Source organism: Salvelinus fontinalis, chromosome 19 (genome assembly GCF_029448725.1).
Source record: "Salvelinus fontinalis isolate EN_2023a chromosome 19, ASM2944872v1, whole genome shotgun sequence".
Classification (NCBI taxonomy): Eukaryota; Metazoa; Chordata; class Actinopteri; order Salmoniformes; family Salmonidae; genus Salvelinus; species Salvelinus fontinalis.
The window spans coordinates 2,908,658-2,926,434 of record NC_074683.1 but is presented as its reverse complement, the minus strand read 5'-3'; the positions used below and the strand labels follow the sequence as shown (position 1 = coordinate 2,926,434).

General features: G+C 39.7%; 1 protein-coding gene across 6 annotated transcripts in view; it reads right to left on the bottom strand.

The window, feature by feature from the left end:
* Positions 1-17,777, bottom strand: part of LOC129816152 (PTB domain-containing engulfment adapter protein 1) — a 159,485-nt gene that overhangs the window by 21,154 nt on the left and 120,554 nt on the right. For 2 of the 6 annotated variants that reach the window (XM_055870369.1, XM_055870371.1), the window contains one exon: positions 6,857-6,938. In XM_055870369.1, the coding sequence (XP_055726344.1) occupies positions 6,857-6,938 (82 nt within the window). Of the gene's footprint in view, positions 1-6,856; positions 6,939-12,288; positions 12,733-12,974; positions 13,492-17,777 lie in introns of those variants that run through there. The other 4 variants (XM_055870372.1, XM_055870368.1, XM_055870367.1 and 1 more) reach the window with 4 other exon arrangements.

Sequence of the window (17,777 nt, the reverse complement as noted above, 5' to 3'; positions counted from 1 at the left end):
ACCTTTTTTTGCACTATTGGTTAGAGCCTGTAAGTAAGCATTTCACTGTAAGGTCTACACCTGTTGTATTTGGCGCACGTGACAGATAAACTTTGATTTGATTTGACATCTGGAGAGACCTGAAAATAGCTGTGCAATAACACTCCCCATCCAACCTGATAGAGCTTTAGAGGATCTGCAGAGAAGAATGGAAGAAACTCCCCAAATACAGGTGTGCCAAGCTTGTAGCATCATACCCAAGAAGACTTGATGCTGTAATCGCTGCAAAAGGTGCATCAACAAAGTACTGAGTAAAGGGTCTGAATACTTATGTAAATGTGATATTTCAGTTTATTTTTAATAAATTATCAAAAATGTCTAAAAACCTGTTTTCCTTTGTCATTATGGGCTATTGTGTGTAGATTGATGAGACAACAAAACATTTAATCAATATTAGAATAAGGCTGTAACGTAACAAAATGTGGAAAAAGTCAAGGGGTCTGAATAGTTTCCAAAGGCACTGTAAATTCAAAGTAAGTATTCAGGTATTTTAATGTATTTAGAAATAAACTTGGAGAGTACATTGTATTTGAAAATACTCAAATACACTGATTCAAATACACTCCCCTGCATTTAACCCAGGTATTTGAAAATATTATTTGAAAATATAGCTGCGAGCAGCAATGAATGGGGTTAACAGGATGGCAGAAAGGACACACGATCAGTTGGATTACAAAGCAAGCACTATTGTGTAGGAACTATCTTTCATTAGGTGCAATTCTTCATGAGAAGAAAATATAAGTATTTTTTGCATATTCTAGCATTTAACTTCATCTTCAAATGCATCAACGATATTTTCTCAAACTCTTTAGGGACTATTGTGATGTGTCCATAGACCAAATTTGGAGTGAATCTGACTATTAGTCCATGAGAAGATCTAATATGATTATTTTAAGCATTAGGTTGACTATGTCAAAAAAGTTAACTGTTAATAGTTCCTTACATCTAAAAATATTAATGCCAAACTTAACATGGTTATTCATGGTAATGTCTTTGGTGACCCTAAATGTTTCAAGTTGATAGGCCATTATGGAGTCAATTTACAAAGGATTTAAATGGACACGTAAAATCAGATTTCCTGATTTATCAATAACTCAGCTATCTCTTAACCAATCCCTTAGCTTTTCTCAAACGAAGTTAAGAGATGTACCATGGGCCTACATACCAAATTGGTGTTATTTGGACTCATGGTTCATGAGAATATGTTTTTCAAAGGTTTTCAAAAATGTCCAAGATTGGTTCTAATTGGTCCTTGAGGCAAATTTGTTAAGCACGAGGAAAGACACCTACATACTTACAAGTATCTAGGTCAAACCGGGCGTTGGATGTGAGGGTTTGAAACAGCTTATAACAGCACCACCTATAGGCCATTGTTGCACAAATATCTAATTTACATAAGTATTCACACCCCTGAGTCAATACATGTTAGAATCACCTTTGGCAGTGATTACAGCTGTGAGTCTTTCTGGGTAATCTCAAAAAGCTGTGCACACCTGGATTATTGTGTACTATTCTGTACAGGCTTCCTTCTTTTCCCTCTGTCATTTAGGTTAGTATTGTGGAGTAACTACAATGTTGATTCATCCTCAGTTTTCTCCAATCACAGCCAATAACCTCTGTAACTGTTTTAAAGTCACGATTGATCTAATGGTGAAATCCCTGAGGGGTTTCCTTCTCCGGCAACTGAGTTAGGAAGGACACTTGAATCTTTGTAGTGACTGGGTGTATTAAATAACTTCACCACGCTCAAAGGGATACTCCCCGAGTGTTGCAGTGGTCTAAGGCACTGCATCTCAGTGCTAGAAACAACATTACAGACCCTGGTTCGATTCCAGGCTGTATCACAAACAGCCATGACTTGGAGTCCAATAGGTCGCCGCACAATTGGCCCAGTGTCCTCCGGGTTAGGGTTTGGCCAGGGTAGGCCGTCATTGTAAATACGAATGTGTTCTTAACTGACTTGCCCAGTTGAATAAAGGTTCAATAAATAAAAATAAAATATTCAATGTCTGCTTTTTTAAAAACACTATTACTATACACAGAGTGAGTCCATAGAGACTTACCCCAAAACACTCACTGCCAAAGGTGTTTCTACAAAGTATTGACTCAGGGGTGTGAGCAGTCTCAAAGTTAATGGATGTGAACTGTGAGCTGGAAACTGAAACAAAAGCTTTAGTATTACTAATCCATAAACATGACAGAAAGCAATTGCAAGTGTTCCCATGTCTTATCTGTCCTATTTGAGAGATATAATTCACAAACTGAAATTAGCTATTTAGCATTACCCATATCAATTACTCTAGCTTTAAGATATGCTGTATTATATGTGGTTGACAGTTCATAATTGTGACATTATTTTACATTACGTGAGACACCACATGGAAATGCCAACCCTGACTTGCATAGGTACGTGGTGCCAAACTGGATCAGAACATCTACTACTTTCTCCGTCCGGCAGGAGACTGCTTCCTGCTGCAGATGAGCAACCCTGAACTGTGTGAGTGTCAAAAAGCATCAGCTTCAATCAGTTTATTCCAGTTCAGAATAAAAGCAACTGTTCCAACCTAGACTTAATTTTTCATATTCATCTGTACTATTTCTTAGGGTTGCACTATCAGTAGCTAGTTTGCTTGCTTTGTCTAACGTTAGCTATTAGCTCTGTAACATTCCAAAGCCAGGGAATTGTTTGAAAGAAAAACTCACATCTACTACTATGAGAGATAGTACAGTCGTGGCCAAAAGTTTTGAGAATGACACAAATATTAATTTTCACAAAGTTTGCTGCTTCAGTGTCTTTAGATATTTTTGTCAGATGTTACTATGGAATACTGAAGTATAATTACAAGCATTTCATAAGTGTCAAAGGCTTTTATTGACAATTACATGAAGTTGGTGCAAAGAATCAATATTTGCATAGTTGAACCTTCTTTTTCAAGACCTCTGCAATCCGCCCTGGCATGCTGTCAATTAACTTCTGGGCCACATCCTGACTGATGGCAGCCCATTCTTGCATAATCAATGCTTGGAGTTTGGCAGAATTTGCGGGTTTTTGTTTGTCCACCCGCCTCTTGAGGATTGACCACAAATTCAATGGGATTAAGGTCTGGGGAGTTTCCTGGCCATGGACCCAAAATATCGATGTTTTGTTCCCCGAGCCACTTAGTTATCACTATTGCCTTATAGCAAGGTGCTCCATCATGCTGGAAAAGGTGTTGTTCGTCACCAAACTGTTCCTGGATGGTTGGGAGAAGTTGCTCTTGGAGGATATGTTGGTACCATTCTTTATTCATGGCTGTGTTCTTAGGCAAAATTGTGAGTGAGTCCACTCCCTTGGCTGAGAAGCAACTCCACACATGAATGGTCTCAGGATGCTTTACTGTTGGCATGACACAATGGACTGATGTTAGCGCTCACCTTGTCTTCTCCGAACAAACGTTTTTCCAGATGCCCCAAACAATCGGAAAGGGGATTCATCAGAGAAAATGACTTTCCCTCAGTCCTCAGCAGTCCAATCCCTGTAGCTTTTTCAGAATATCAGTCTGTCCCTGATGTTTTTCCTGCAGAGAAGTGGCTTCTTTGCTGCCATTCTTGACACCAGGCCATCCTCCAAAAGTCTTCGCCTCACTGTGCATGCAGATGCACCCACACCTGCCTGCTGCCATTCCTGAGCAAGCTCTGTACTAGTGGTGCCCCGATCCCGCAGCTGAATCAACTTTAGGAGACGGTCCTGACGCTTTCTGGACTTTCTTGGGCGCCCTGAAGCCTTCTTCACAACAATTGAACCGCTCTCCTTGATGATCCGATAAATGGTTGATTTCAGTGCAATCTTACTGGCAGCAATATCCTTGCCTGTGAGCCCTTTTTGTGCAACGCAATGATGACGGCACGTGTTTTCTTGCAGGTAACCATGGTTGATAGAGGAAGAAAAATTATTCCAAGCACCACCCTCCTTTTGAAGCTTCCGGTATGTTATTCGAACTCAATCAGCATGACAGAGTGATCTCCAGCCTTGTCCTCGTCAACACTCACACCTGTGTTAACGAGAGAATCACTGACATGATGTCAGCTGGTCCTTTTGTGGCAGGGCTGAAATGCAGTGGATATTTTGGGGGGGGATTCAGTTCATTTGCATGACAAAGAGGGACTTTGCAATTAATTGCAATTAATTTGAATACTCTTCATAACATTCTGGAGTATATGCAAATTGCCATCATACAAACGGCAGCAGCAGTGAAAATTAAAATTTGTATCATTCTCAAAACTTCTGGTCACGACTGTACTCCCTTATTTCGGCTTATCATCACCTGTTACAAAATGACAACAATGTCTTGCTAGTTGACTTACTTTTCCACTTGCAAAGCACTGAAGCATTCTGCCCTGTTCTGAAAGAACTCCCTGGGTTTACTGTCATGTTGTGCCTGGATGTTTGGTCAGGATGTGTCGTTTTATTAATTTGTTTGTTTTGAGAGAATCATTACTAAGCACTTCCCCACACAAAACACATTACGGGCGCTCCTCGTTATTTCTCAAAGTTTGTATGAAAGAGACAAAAATTCATCACTGTGTTTGCGTTTCATGACGATTGAGCTCAGTCAGAACTTGTGGCTAGCATGAGTCCATTTCATGACAGCGGTGAGTGATGGCGAGTGGGAATAACAAGTCAGTGGCTTGAACGATATCGCTGCAGCGTGTGGGTCGCGGAGTGATCTTCAAGAAAACTGCAGAAAAAAGATCCGGTAAACAGCGAAGCACATGGGCATCTATATCTACCTCTCCCACTTGCGCAGCTCCCAAACTGAGCAGAGACCGCTGATAAACAGAGAGCACACTAAACCGAGAGCGCAATTGCGCTTGGCCAAATCAATTCCAGTAATTCATTAATTAATTATACATTTACGTCGCGACCTACCATTAACAAGTCCGCGATCCACTTTGGGTCGTGACCCATACTTTAAGAAACGCTGGTTTAATCAATTTTTTATTCAGGCTAACACATACAAATGTGGAATAAGCCGAGGGCTATGAATACTTTCGGAAGGCCCTGTATTTAAAAATTATATTTGTACATTTGATCTAATCAAGATATATTATTGTTTTATTTTTCATGTATATATATATATATTTTTTTTTTTACAAATGTTATACTTTTTCTTCCACTTTGACATTGCAGCATTTTGTGTATGTGTATCCTTGACAAAAAAAGACATTTAAATCCACTTTTAATCCCACTTTGTAAAATATGGAAAAAGTCAGGGGGTGCGAATACTTTAAGGCACTGTATGAAAAGAGGCAGTAATCTAATTGGAATTCATCAATGCCTTATAGGAACAGCAAGATAACGTCAGACAAAAATTATGCCCAGTATGTAGCCAGACAGACCAAACAAATAACTTGCATATTAAGGTGAATGAGGAACAGTAATTTACTTAGTTTTCTTTCTTTTTACAACCACATTTTGTCATCAGTTCAAATGAATAAATATAGGATGAAGGAACGTAGAAGAAATAAAGAATATTTTCTAACTACTAATTATAACAAAGTGATTGACACGGGTCTGCAGCAACTTTGCTCATTGGACACTAGAAATATAGATGCAATAATGCTAATTCCCAAATGCAATTGTGAAAGGATGAAAGTCCCAGTGTTTAAAAAGTACAATGAAGAATCTGTGCTAAAACATTCTATCTCAACAGGAGGCTTTTAATAACTACTACAAATGCATGCGTGCTGAGAGTGCAATATCGACTCAACATATTGATGAATAGCTAGCGATGAATCTGCACAGTCATGCACCTTAATGAGACCTGGAAAATAAAATTATAATCTGGATAAGAAACTTCAGAGCAACTAGATCTGTCATCCTCTTTTGTGTTTCCTTACCAAGCCCTATTCTTAATCAGTTATGAGCAATGCTCTGGTAATTAATGGTTGTCTCCAAAAGCCCTGTGTTCTGTGTCGGTCTGGTGGAAAATATTGGTTGTGTTCGGGGAGGTTTCGGAGGGACCTTTGTCCTTCGCTTAAAAGGCTTTAATGCCCTCTTTATGCCAGATGGCTGGATGCGCCTCTGTAGTTCTCTACAATCACACAGAACTGGACTGTGTGCAAGTATGTATGGAAGCATTTGTGGGCCCATCAGTGCGAGAGATGGGGAATGGTAACCGGGGCCACAGTGTCTAATTCACTGACTACTTTCTGTGTCAGCTGTGAAGCCATTACTTCTCTGTTATGCCCAATCTTTCAACAGACTCCCTAAACGTGCCCTCCAGAGTCTGAGTTCAAAATATGACAAAGTATCAACTTAGATTCATGAGAAAGTAAAACCTATGAAAAAAGGACAGTAGCAGCAGTAGTGGAGCACCTTAGCACCAAGCTGTATTTTATTATTGTCCATGAAAGGGAAATCTAATCTGAACCAGGAGTAGAGATCTGCCTAACCTGATAAGTCTTTATCTCCTCATGGGTGCCTGACAGGGCTGAGGTAAATTTTAAAACTGAAATATCATATGAACACTCAGGGTCACCTGGGCCCAAAAATTGTCCAGCAGGGTCTTTGGACATTTCCAGGTCTGTTGATTCATGCGAGTGGAGGGAGTTGGAGTGGTAGGACAGATGGCAAATACGTAAAGCTGTTGTCGCGAAACCGCAGTGGTTGCGTCAGACATTTTCAGTAGGACAGTGCACATGTAGATTACGTAGTTATCTCCAGGTATAAGAACAAGTAGCTCACCGAACATGCACAGTCATAATATGAGCGACGGCGTGGAGAAACTGGGCTTTACAGATGGGGAACAGAACTAAAATCTGTCTGAGTGCTTACCTTTTTTCCTGTTAAAGGCCCGGTTCATACTGGAAAACCTTGCGCCTTTGTGGTCCCTTCTGTGTATTTGCCAATACTCCACCTCAGGAGGGAAAAAAACAGAGTTTTAGAATCGTTTAAAACCTCAGGCCTTCAACAAACAAAACCTGGAAAATTTTACTAAACAACTGGCCAGGTGTCAGCCTCTGCTTTAGGAAACGCACCCTCTCACAGAAAGCTAATGTTTAGTCAGTCAGAATATGCGCCAATGAAAACCTAAACCGACCAGTAAAACACGTTGTATTTACCTTTGGGTTAAAGTGATTTACCATCTGAGTATGGGAGGTGACCATTTTTTTTTTTTATGGCTAGTCTTGTTAGTAGGATAATTTGTCATTGTCAATTTAGCACACCAAACATGACAAAGACTACTACTGCTGGTTGATTTCGTAGTAACAGTGAATATTGCTTGAGACCATTTTCTGGAAAAGGTTTTAAGACTTTTACATTTTTCTCAGCCACAATATGTTGCATTACAGTCTAATCTTCCTGGGAGAATGGCGATATATGCTTGTCGATGACTGCCTGAATACATCAAACCAAAGTAGATGCATTACTGTAGCAAAACATCAGTTCTGATATCAGAAATGTCCGTTTTAACCTTCACATAAAGCGGAGTTATATGCTGTCATATTCTCTGCTGGATATACATGTATGAACAGTGAATAGGCATGGCACACTTTGGTTATCTACATGTTATCTCTGACCATTCACTGATAATCCCAACCAAGTGACACCTTTTAATACCAAAGGTACATGTACATGTTTTGTTGCAACCTTGCAATCTCTCCCCCCCAAAAACTCCAACATAGTGTATCAAAGAAGATGTTGTGAGAAACATCAGCTGAGAAGCCAAAACATTATGCATGCAATAAGGCATTAACAGCACATAGGCTATCAACTGTTTTTGGTTTAAATTCTAAAACCAACTCTCATACAGATAGCCAAGTAAGTAAGTTCTGCCTCAGAATAGGTTGACTCAATTATTTTGACAGTTTCTGTTTTTTTTTATCTCTTTCCTTATATATAGTGATTAAGTTCCTTCTAAGCCAATTTATCATTTGCTTTAAAGTGATTTCAGAAAAAGGTAGAAACTCATTTCTAATTTCACTTAATTTTCCTTAAATCTTTTCTCCTTCAAAACCTCTCACTCTGATAAAACTTAAATAGAATGAAGTACTGATTTAACTCTTTATTCATTAGGTAGGCTACATGTGCTTCAAACATATTCTGATAAACCATGAGAATCACGAGATGAGGAAGCATTGAGTTGATCATTAAGGTAGGTTATTGATCATTTCTGGTTCTGGTGTATCTTCCAAAGGCCAATTTCCAAATTTTCTGCTAAGGAAACAAATGGAATACCTCAGATGAGTTCCAAGGATACAAATTACTTTATTTTCCAGACATACGAGCCATTGTCAATAAAAACAATATAATTGAAATGTCCACTTGAATGAAAAGTCCACTTTAAAATAATTAAGGCTCTTGTCTTTGTTAGGTATCCTTTCGATACAACGGAAGGATGAGACCTTCCTTTCTAGATGGAAAATGTCGCATCGGGCTACAGTACTCTTTCAATGGTGAATTGTATGCATTGCAATGAGGATGACACTGACCATTGTGTGTAACGCATCACACTGAAGAGTTCATGGCAGGCATATACTTTAGTAACCTTAATCAGATGCTCAACAGAGGTTGCATAGGATGAGTAAGTGTACTCTATAGGCCCTGAAGGTGATGTATTTTATTTGACACTGCAGCAGGCCAAGAACATACTAAAACACGTGCTATACCATCTTCTGTGACACTAGCAGATATAATATGTGACATTTACTGTATATAAAAATGCTTACAATAGTCCAGCTAAAGACAGTAGTTCCAGGCATTTCTCTTTTCATAAGTTGAGACAAACTGACAAACTCTAACTTCAGAAAGGACATTTTTATTCGCTGACATATGCAGAGGAACATTGCAACATTCAGGATATAATGACTCTTACATGCGGGGGAGAAAATCACATGTCTAGCTCTGTGAATAGGTCTATGATTTCAGAGCTACTTTTTAAAGAGTGGTGTGGTGCTAACTACACTGGGGCTCACGCAACGCAGGAGTCTGAAGAGAGAAGACAAACATGCTATTTGACAACCAGACCTGAGAGACTGAGCTGTTGTACAATAATAAAATGTGCTAATAGCGATAGAAATCAGAGAGCAGTAATGTTTCCTTACTCCATGCAGAGAGTAGTCTCAAAGTTAACGAACGTGAACTGTGAGCTGGAAACTGTGACGAAAGCTTTAGTATTACTAATCCAAAAACATGACAGAAAGCAATTGCAAGTGTTCCCATGTCTTATCTGTCCTATTTGAGAGATATAATTCACAAACTGAAATTAGCTATTTAGCATTACCCATATCAATTAGTCTAGCTTTAAGATATGCTGTATTATATGTGGTTGACAGTTTATTGTTATGACATTAAATGACATTATGTGAGTCGCCACATGGAAATGCCTGCTCTGACTGACTATTGTGTAACACCTTCAGCATGCCACTGAGAAACATGATTCCTCCACATTAAACTAAAACAATTTTCCTTTCATAAACAGAACTATAGCACCAACACCTCTTTAATTTCTGTAATTACATAGCAACAAGCTTCCAACAATAACTATGTAGCTAAGGATACTAGGATAATGTCAAATGGATAATGTCAAATAGACAAAAAGATGATGCAATTAGACATGCAATTATTATGATTTATTTTTCACAGAGACAACTTTATTTCACAAAGATCTAAAACCACCTTGTGATGTTTGGAGATGTTTTCTTTCTATCTATACTGGTCCTTCAGGGGGCAAAGTTCAACTGAAATGAGCTATAGAGTGTCGATTGGGATTTTTCCAAACCAGTATGCCAAAACAGAATAGCTTTGCTGCTTAAAAAGACAGCTTGTGTTTGTTTTTTTACAGACAAATATTGTACCCGCCTCAGAGCAATGCAGAGTCAAATGAACATGGACAGCAGCCATGTCCACAATTGAGGGGAGACAGGGCAACTTTTCTGCACATCTCAATACGTTAGACATAAACAATAGGCTTAGCGCCAAGTCACTTATTTATATCATCCCGAGCATGATGAAAATGGTACCAAAACTGCTTTTTACACAGTCTTTAAGGGCCTTAAGCAGGTGATGTCCAGATTAACAGGGGAATATGATTCATTATGGTTAGTCTAATTTAAGAGTGGTAGATTGAAACAGCCATTCAATATCTGGAGTTTCCGATTTGAAATTAAATAATTTCTGAGTAACAATTAAGTACAATTGTGATTGTTTTAAATTAAAATGGTCAAAAAGAAACAAAAATAGCTTCTTAGCGAAGATACATTTCTCAAGCAAGAATTTTGCTAGGACTGATTGGGAGTGTTCTGAGTGGGGAGGGGAATGTCACCAGGCAGGCCAAAACTCCATCCCACCAAAACAGGCTGTAATTTCAGGCGGTCATTTCAAACAGCTCTTACACTAAAAGCGCATTATCAACATTTCCACAATTTCACAGTATTATTCCAACCTCAGTGTGGCGATATATATAAAACACAGGCAAATCATAATTTTGACTGCACTGGGCCTTTAAATAACAGCCTACTACGATCAACAGCGGACACCTGGACAACCATATGTATCATTCACTGGAGCGTATGGATTGATTACTCTGTAGACCAATGCTCAAGGGGAAGTGTTCCCTAAGTGCTGTCCCTGTACCTTCTTTCTCCTGATCATGATCTTAACCAATAGGACTTTAGACCCATAGACCACAGCTATAATAACAACTTCCACCTCGACCTACTTCTGCAGGAAGTCATTTGTTTCAGGGATTAACCTTAAACCAACTCACGGCCTGGGGCACCACGGTATAATACCGTAACTAATCAAATTAAACCTAAAGTATCCCTTCCACGATATATAAATAAAAATGTGCACTAAACTGAGCATGCATAAAGCTATATTCAAGTTCAAGTCAATTGATTAAGAACTGGGCTACACTTTACAGTGTATTCAAACACACACTTACAGCATGGTGTGAGCCCTAATTCCCTTTTTCCCAAAACTCTTCCAAGTCACACTGCAGTATTATGTCATTAAAGGTGAGAACTCCGTCAAAATAATGTGCCATGGATAGCTGGAGTAAGTGCCAATATCCTTTTCTCCCCCTTTCCTTGTTGGCTGTCTGTTCATGCCAATATGTTGCCGCATTACTGCCTATAATGCCTACTACTACACCATTCCATTTGAATACGTCAGGACTAAGATACACATGACCGACACTCAATTGGAGTCACTATTTCAGTAGAATCATATCAGTCAACCCAATTCAAAGCAATAACTTTCTTCCAAAAGACTGACTGCAAAATATAATTATCCAGAGGCACAATTAAGTGCTAGCCTATATCTAACAGCAACCACTAAGGGAATATAGGGGAGCAGACTGCAATACCCTCTAACAGTGGATGTTTTCTTACTATAGTGTTGGACTGTGTATGCCTGGCTGTGATGTCACTCCTTATGATTGACAGAAGCTGTGTTTGCTCTTTTTAATGGCTTCCTGGGCTGGTGATTCACCCTGTCTTGGGAGAACCGTATCCTCAGTCTTAGCACAGAGTCTCAAACTTCCCCACTGCTATTTACCATCTGCAGTGCAACTGTGTGAGCATCGAGGTCAGGCATGTTTGAGCCCACGGTTGCGGTAATACACAGCCGTCTGGAGAATCAGGCAGTCTGAGTAATGCTTATTCTCACAGGCCGTTGCTCAGGTTTCAAATTCCCTGAGAGCATGCTTGTAACATAGCCTATAGCCGAGAGTGTTAAGAGTGAGAAGGAATGGATTGTACCCGAGGAACGCCAAAGACCATAGTTTACAATACGCTCACATGGCCAAAAGCATCTGAAGAACCACTGATCCTCGGCGCACTTACAGTAGTGAATAAACACCATCAGGTCTGATTATCAAAGCAAATGGAACATAAATAATGCCACTTGACACTTTAGGGGCTAAACAGCTTCCGATCAGTGTACAACACACAGTATATTAGTTGGGAGCAAAGATGTGCAAACATATAAGCGCAATGTTTGAAAGACTAAAACAACAACGATCAATTCAATCTTTCAACACTAATAACATACCAGAATGCATGTATTTTGCATTACTGCTACATAATGAGGCAAACACTTATAAGCAAATGTTTCACTAAGCGTGGCATCAACTCATTAACGAGGTTTATCATTGGTCATTTGCTCAGACAAACACGCTGTCAGTTGCGCAATTCAACTCCAGTAACTCAAACAGTTTGAATTTAGGTTGGGAAACAAACTTTTGGGAAACAAAATATACCTACTTTGACCCCAAGGAACAAGTCATCTCTCATGCCCAAAAAGCAACCCGCAAACAAAAAGCAGTGTGAAAACATGTGACACCTTATGGAGAAAAAAAAAGTTGAAAAACCCAAAAGTTGATGTCCCCTATAAAAGTCTCTCTAGCAGCCGCTAATCTGAGCCATATGCATAGAAAGGCATCTAGCATTTGACATGAGATGAAAACAAGCACTGCAGTCCCCTAACATAATGCAGTCCCCTAACATAATGCAGTCCCCTAACATAATGCAGTCCCCTAACATAATGCAGTCCCCTAACATAATGCAGTCCCCTAACATAACGCAGTCCCCTAACATAATGCAGTCCCCTAACATAATGCAGTCCCCTAACATAATGCAGTCCCCTAACATAATGCAGTCCCCTAACATAATGCCGCTCGGAAAACAACAATGCTTCTTTGTTTCTACACTCGCTTTCACCCACTCTGGAATTTAGCTTGCTAAGCGCAACACGTTAGACATTGCCAAAACAATCTGTTTATTAATTTAACCCAACATTCCACAGTTGAATCAGCCGGGAACCTAAACCAAGCACAGAAATCCTTTACTCTGTTGCCAAGAGGAATGAAAATAAGAGAGTGGCTTAAGAGTGGTATTACAGAAACATGCAAAGACGACCAAGCGGCAGGACCAAAATAAAAGTGACTTACTTGCTTTGAAACCGTGTGGAATACTGAGAAGAAGGAAGTTCAAGCACAGTCTAATAGTTTTCAGCTGTGGACCAGATGGAGATACATTCAGGACTGCGGTAGAGGAGATGATGGGTTTGAAAAACTCCAACAAGGGCTTTTTTACAGAAACACGATAGCTGGATTTCAGAGTCAAAATACCTCCACCCACAATTTATGCAAAAGTAGTTTTTTGCTAACTTTTCTGGGAGGATGTTAAAAAAACGTCAGCAAAAATAACTGCTTCCTAAAGAAAGAGGAAACATACCAGAGGTAACCTATAACATTCCAGTGGTTTCAGTCCAAACTGTAAATCTCTTTGACTTATATCACTTTTGGAGAGACATGCCAATATCTTTTTGTCTTTAGATATTCAAATCACCATGTAATGTGCCTGAAAAGAAACCCTGAGTCTATAAAAAGCAAAAGAAAATGCTTCATTTTGAGAATTGGCGAAGACAATATCCTATGAAAAAGTGTTTCCACTGCGGCTGTAGAAATACTTAAGCGTAGGAACAGTGGATCCTAGCAGCTTGAACTGTGCTATACCTTTGTGAAATCTGACACTTCCATGTCTTATTCAACGCTTGGAGATGAACTGCTCATCAGGCAGGATAACACATCGCTGAAACTGACAAACAAACACCATTGACCAAAAACCATTGTGTTACTTATTTTTGAGAGGTCCAGGCTATCTGACATTAGGGTCCTTATTCAATCAAAGCTGGTAACCAGGTTTCCTGGAATTCTTGCACAGCAAGTCAGGTTCGAAAACAAACACAGTTCACAGTGTGAAACAAAAAGAAACAAAATTGCATGTTAAAAGCCTTCTCGCTCTTGGGAACAAAATGTTGGATTTGATCTACCCCCGAATCCTGTGTATTGGTTTTGATTTAATACAGGCCCCAAGGTGTTGCCATGATTGTTTTGGCTGGGAGTTCCCAGGTCTCTGATTTCTGAGTACAATTTAAAACAGGAAGAGACCTGTTCTCAGGATTCTGAGGTACTGTTCACACTTTATTTTCCTTACGCTTTTCTCTGTTTCGCCCTCCATCATTTCATGTTTCGATCTTGTATGGACAGCTGGGGTGAGGTAGAGTGTTAAAAGGTTTCAGCAGACATTTTCCAGCTCTCAAAGTGGAGACCCTTCAACACATTGCAAAGTACAAGATCACGTATGGAAATAATTTACAGCCATTAGAAGATCCGCTGACACCAACGCACCTTCTCTGTAAAGTTAAAAGATCTCATGATTAAGTGAACCTTTAGTGTCTCACCACATACATATCCCTGATACAGTCAGAAATACTGTATCTATGAGTAAAAATATAAATGACTATGACCCAAATAACATCTACACCCAACACTACAGTATAAGATTGCCACTTTTCACCGGGACAAAAAACTAACATTTGTTGTATAATTTCACTGCAAGAAATTCCTAATTTCAATAGGAGTTATTTTTATATTATGCTACATGTGAGAGGTATAGGCTTAAAGTCAGTGTCCGTATTTCAGTTAGTATTCCATTTAACGATATGTTTTTAATTGAGGAATATTCTGTTTATTCATGGATACAGGGATACTCGTGAATGGGATATCAAAGTTGGATGTAAACATCTTATCCCGAATAAGACCTATATATGAGCTACTATCTGGAATACTGTGCACATCTAAATGTGGTAAGTGTACGATCTAAACCGCTCTGAAATATATTTTACATTATATATTATAAAACCGAAAGTTGAAGACACAAAAACTCAACTTAAGAACAGGAAGCATAGAATAGTGCAAATAGAACAGATCTACCACGTCTTAGACTTGCTTTCAATGAGAATGACAGACCTATAACACACATTTCTATGTGAATTTGGTCAGGTCGCCCAAAAAGTTATATATTGCAGCTTTAAGTACTGCCACATGGTGATGGTGGATACAGTTACATATCGGGATCAATGTTTTTGCGATATATCGTATAGTTTTGAAAGCATCGCAATATTATTTTTGGACTAGTTGGAAAAACTCTAGTATTTTTCTTCATAGCTTCTTCTCCATCTTCTTTTTAAATAGGGAGCCAATTTGTTTTCAGCACTTTTATTTCCATGACTGATCAAAATTAATTTTCTCTTGACTGTCAATTGTCCTGCTGCAGCAGGAATATGGTGAGCAATATGTTTGGAACATCGAATCGCAATAAAATCACAGAACCAAAACGCAATACATATAGAATCATAGGAATCACAAAGCATATCATATCGGCACCTAAGTATTGTGATAATATCGTATTGTGAGGTCCCTGGCAATTCCCAGCCCTACTGCCACTGCAGCATAACATTTGATTAACATCATCATCAATATCAATATCAGTCTGGTTGGCTGATACGCACATCAGAGAGAGGCAGAAAGACAGATAGGAGCTCGCTCCAACCCAACTCCTTCTCTTCTTCAGTCGACAGCAGCAAAACTGGTAGTCTAGACTCTAACCATCATATTCTAAAATATCCCGCAAACCACTAGCCAGCCAGCCAGCCAATATATCTTAAGTTAGAAGATTATAAATATTATATTATGAAGTTATTATTTAAGAGCATTGAAGATAAATCACAATCAGTAAAAACAAAACACTGAGCTGCTAAATAGCAAATTTACATCAATCATCAACATCAATGATCAGATGATAGCCCACACTCTTTTCCCGACGTCAATCATGAACTTAAGAGGCACACTTACAGTTTGTGATGAGTGAGTGTGTTGTCATAGATACAAATAGGCCTATGCTCCATAATGTATCTTTTTTTGCTACAGAGGCAATTGGTATGTTTTGCGTTTCGAGATATGAATTATGAAAGTCGTTTTGGGGGTGCCCTTTTTCAATTTGAGGACCTGCTCCCTGAAAGGTCTGTGTACGGCCCTGTAAGACAAGGTCTCGCTTTCTAGACAGCTGGAAAGGCCAGAGTGTCTAAGTCGAAGTGTGAGTCGTGTGACTGGCGAATAAACAATATACATTTTTATAAAGACCGGAAATGTCAGCTGAGTCTAATTCTAGAGTGCAAACAATGTTTTGGTTGTAAGAGGACAGTTGTCAGGAAACCCATTGGTACACTCCCTCGGTCATCACACGTTGCATGGCCATGACATCAACCGCAGGTACAACAATAAAACACACTCACCATCTGTTTACACTTTGGTTTACCACAGACACGGGAGACATTTCGTGAACTGCAGATATATTTTGGTTGAGCAGTTTACATTGTACAATACTCTACTACACTAAGAAAGCAAACAAACATGTTTTTATACTCTTATGCAGGAACCTGTGTACATATTTTCCACATAAAGTGACCAGGAGCATTTGGGCTTTGATTTTGTTTTCCACCCCCCAGTCTAAGTCTTCCACGTAAGTCAACAAAGCCAGCCGTTTCCTGAAAACTGCAAGCACATCTTTGAGGTAAGGCTTCAGCTGATTCAGCTGAGCATTTGTTTTAAACCATGGTGTGCTACAGGGCAGGAAAGGTTGTGTTAGGTCTTCATGTCACAGTCACAAACTAGAGCACACAAAGCAGAAAAAGGAAAGCTAGCTTATAGTCACGCGGTCTTTCTAACTATAGTTCTACATGGATGCAGGCTATGCTTCTTGAAAAACATGTCCTTACATAAAGCAAGCAAAATGAAAGTACAAATACTAGGAGGGAGATCATTTTTGACAGATGAGCCAACTGTTGATTCTGTTCAATTGTAAAAAATGTATTGAAATCAAACTTCATAGACAATGATATTGTGCATACAGACAAGCTGTGGTCCATTATGTATGCGTGGTCCTGCAAACTCAAATATCTGCGGTCTTCTTCGCAACGCTAACCAACACTAGTCTTTCGCAACGCATACCAACACTAGTCCTTTGCAACGCAAACCAACACTAGTCCTTCGCAACGCATACCAACACTAGTCCTTCGCAACGCATACCAACACTAGTCCTTCGCAACACATACCAACACTAGTCCTTCGCAACGCATACCAACACTAGTCCTTCGCAACGCAAACCAACACTAGTCCTTCGCAACGCAAACCAACACTAGTCCTTCGCAACACATACCAACACTAGTCCTTCGCAACGCAAACCAACACTAGTCCTTCGCAACACATACCAACACTAGTCCTTCGCAACGCAAACCAACACTAGTCCTTCGCAACACTAGTCCTTCGCAACGCATACCAACACTAGTCCTTCGCAACGCAAACCAACACTAGTCCTTCGCAACGCAAACCAACACTAGTCCTTCGCAACGCAAACCAACACTAGTCCTTCGCAACGCAAACCAACACTAGTCCTTCGCAACGCAAACCAACACTAGTCCTTCGCAACGCAAACCAACACTAGTCCTTCGCAACGCAAACCAATACTAGTCCTTCGCAACGCAAACCAACACTAGTCCTTCGCAACGCAAACCAACACTAGTCCTTCGCAACGCAAACCAACACTAGTCCTTCGCAACGCAAACCAATACTAGTCCTTCGCAACGCAAACCAACACTAGTCCTTCGCAACGCAAACCAACACCAGTCCTTCGCAACACATACCAACACTAGTCCTTCGCAACGCATACCAACACTAGTCCTTCGCAACGCATGCCAACAATAGTCCTTCGCAACGCAAACCAACACTAGTCCTTCGCAACACATACCAACACTAGTCCTTCGCAACACATACCAACACTAGTCCTTCGCAACGCAAACCAACACTAGTCCTTCGCAACACATACCAACACTAGTCCTTCGCAACACATAC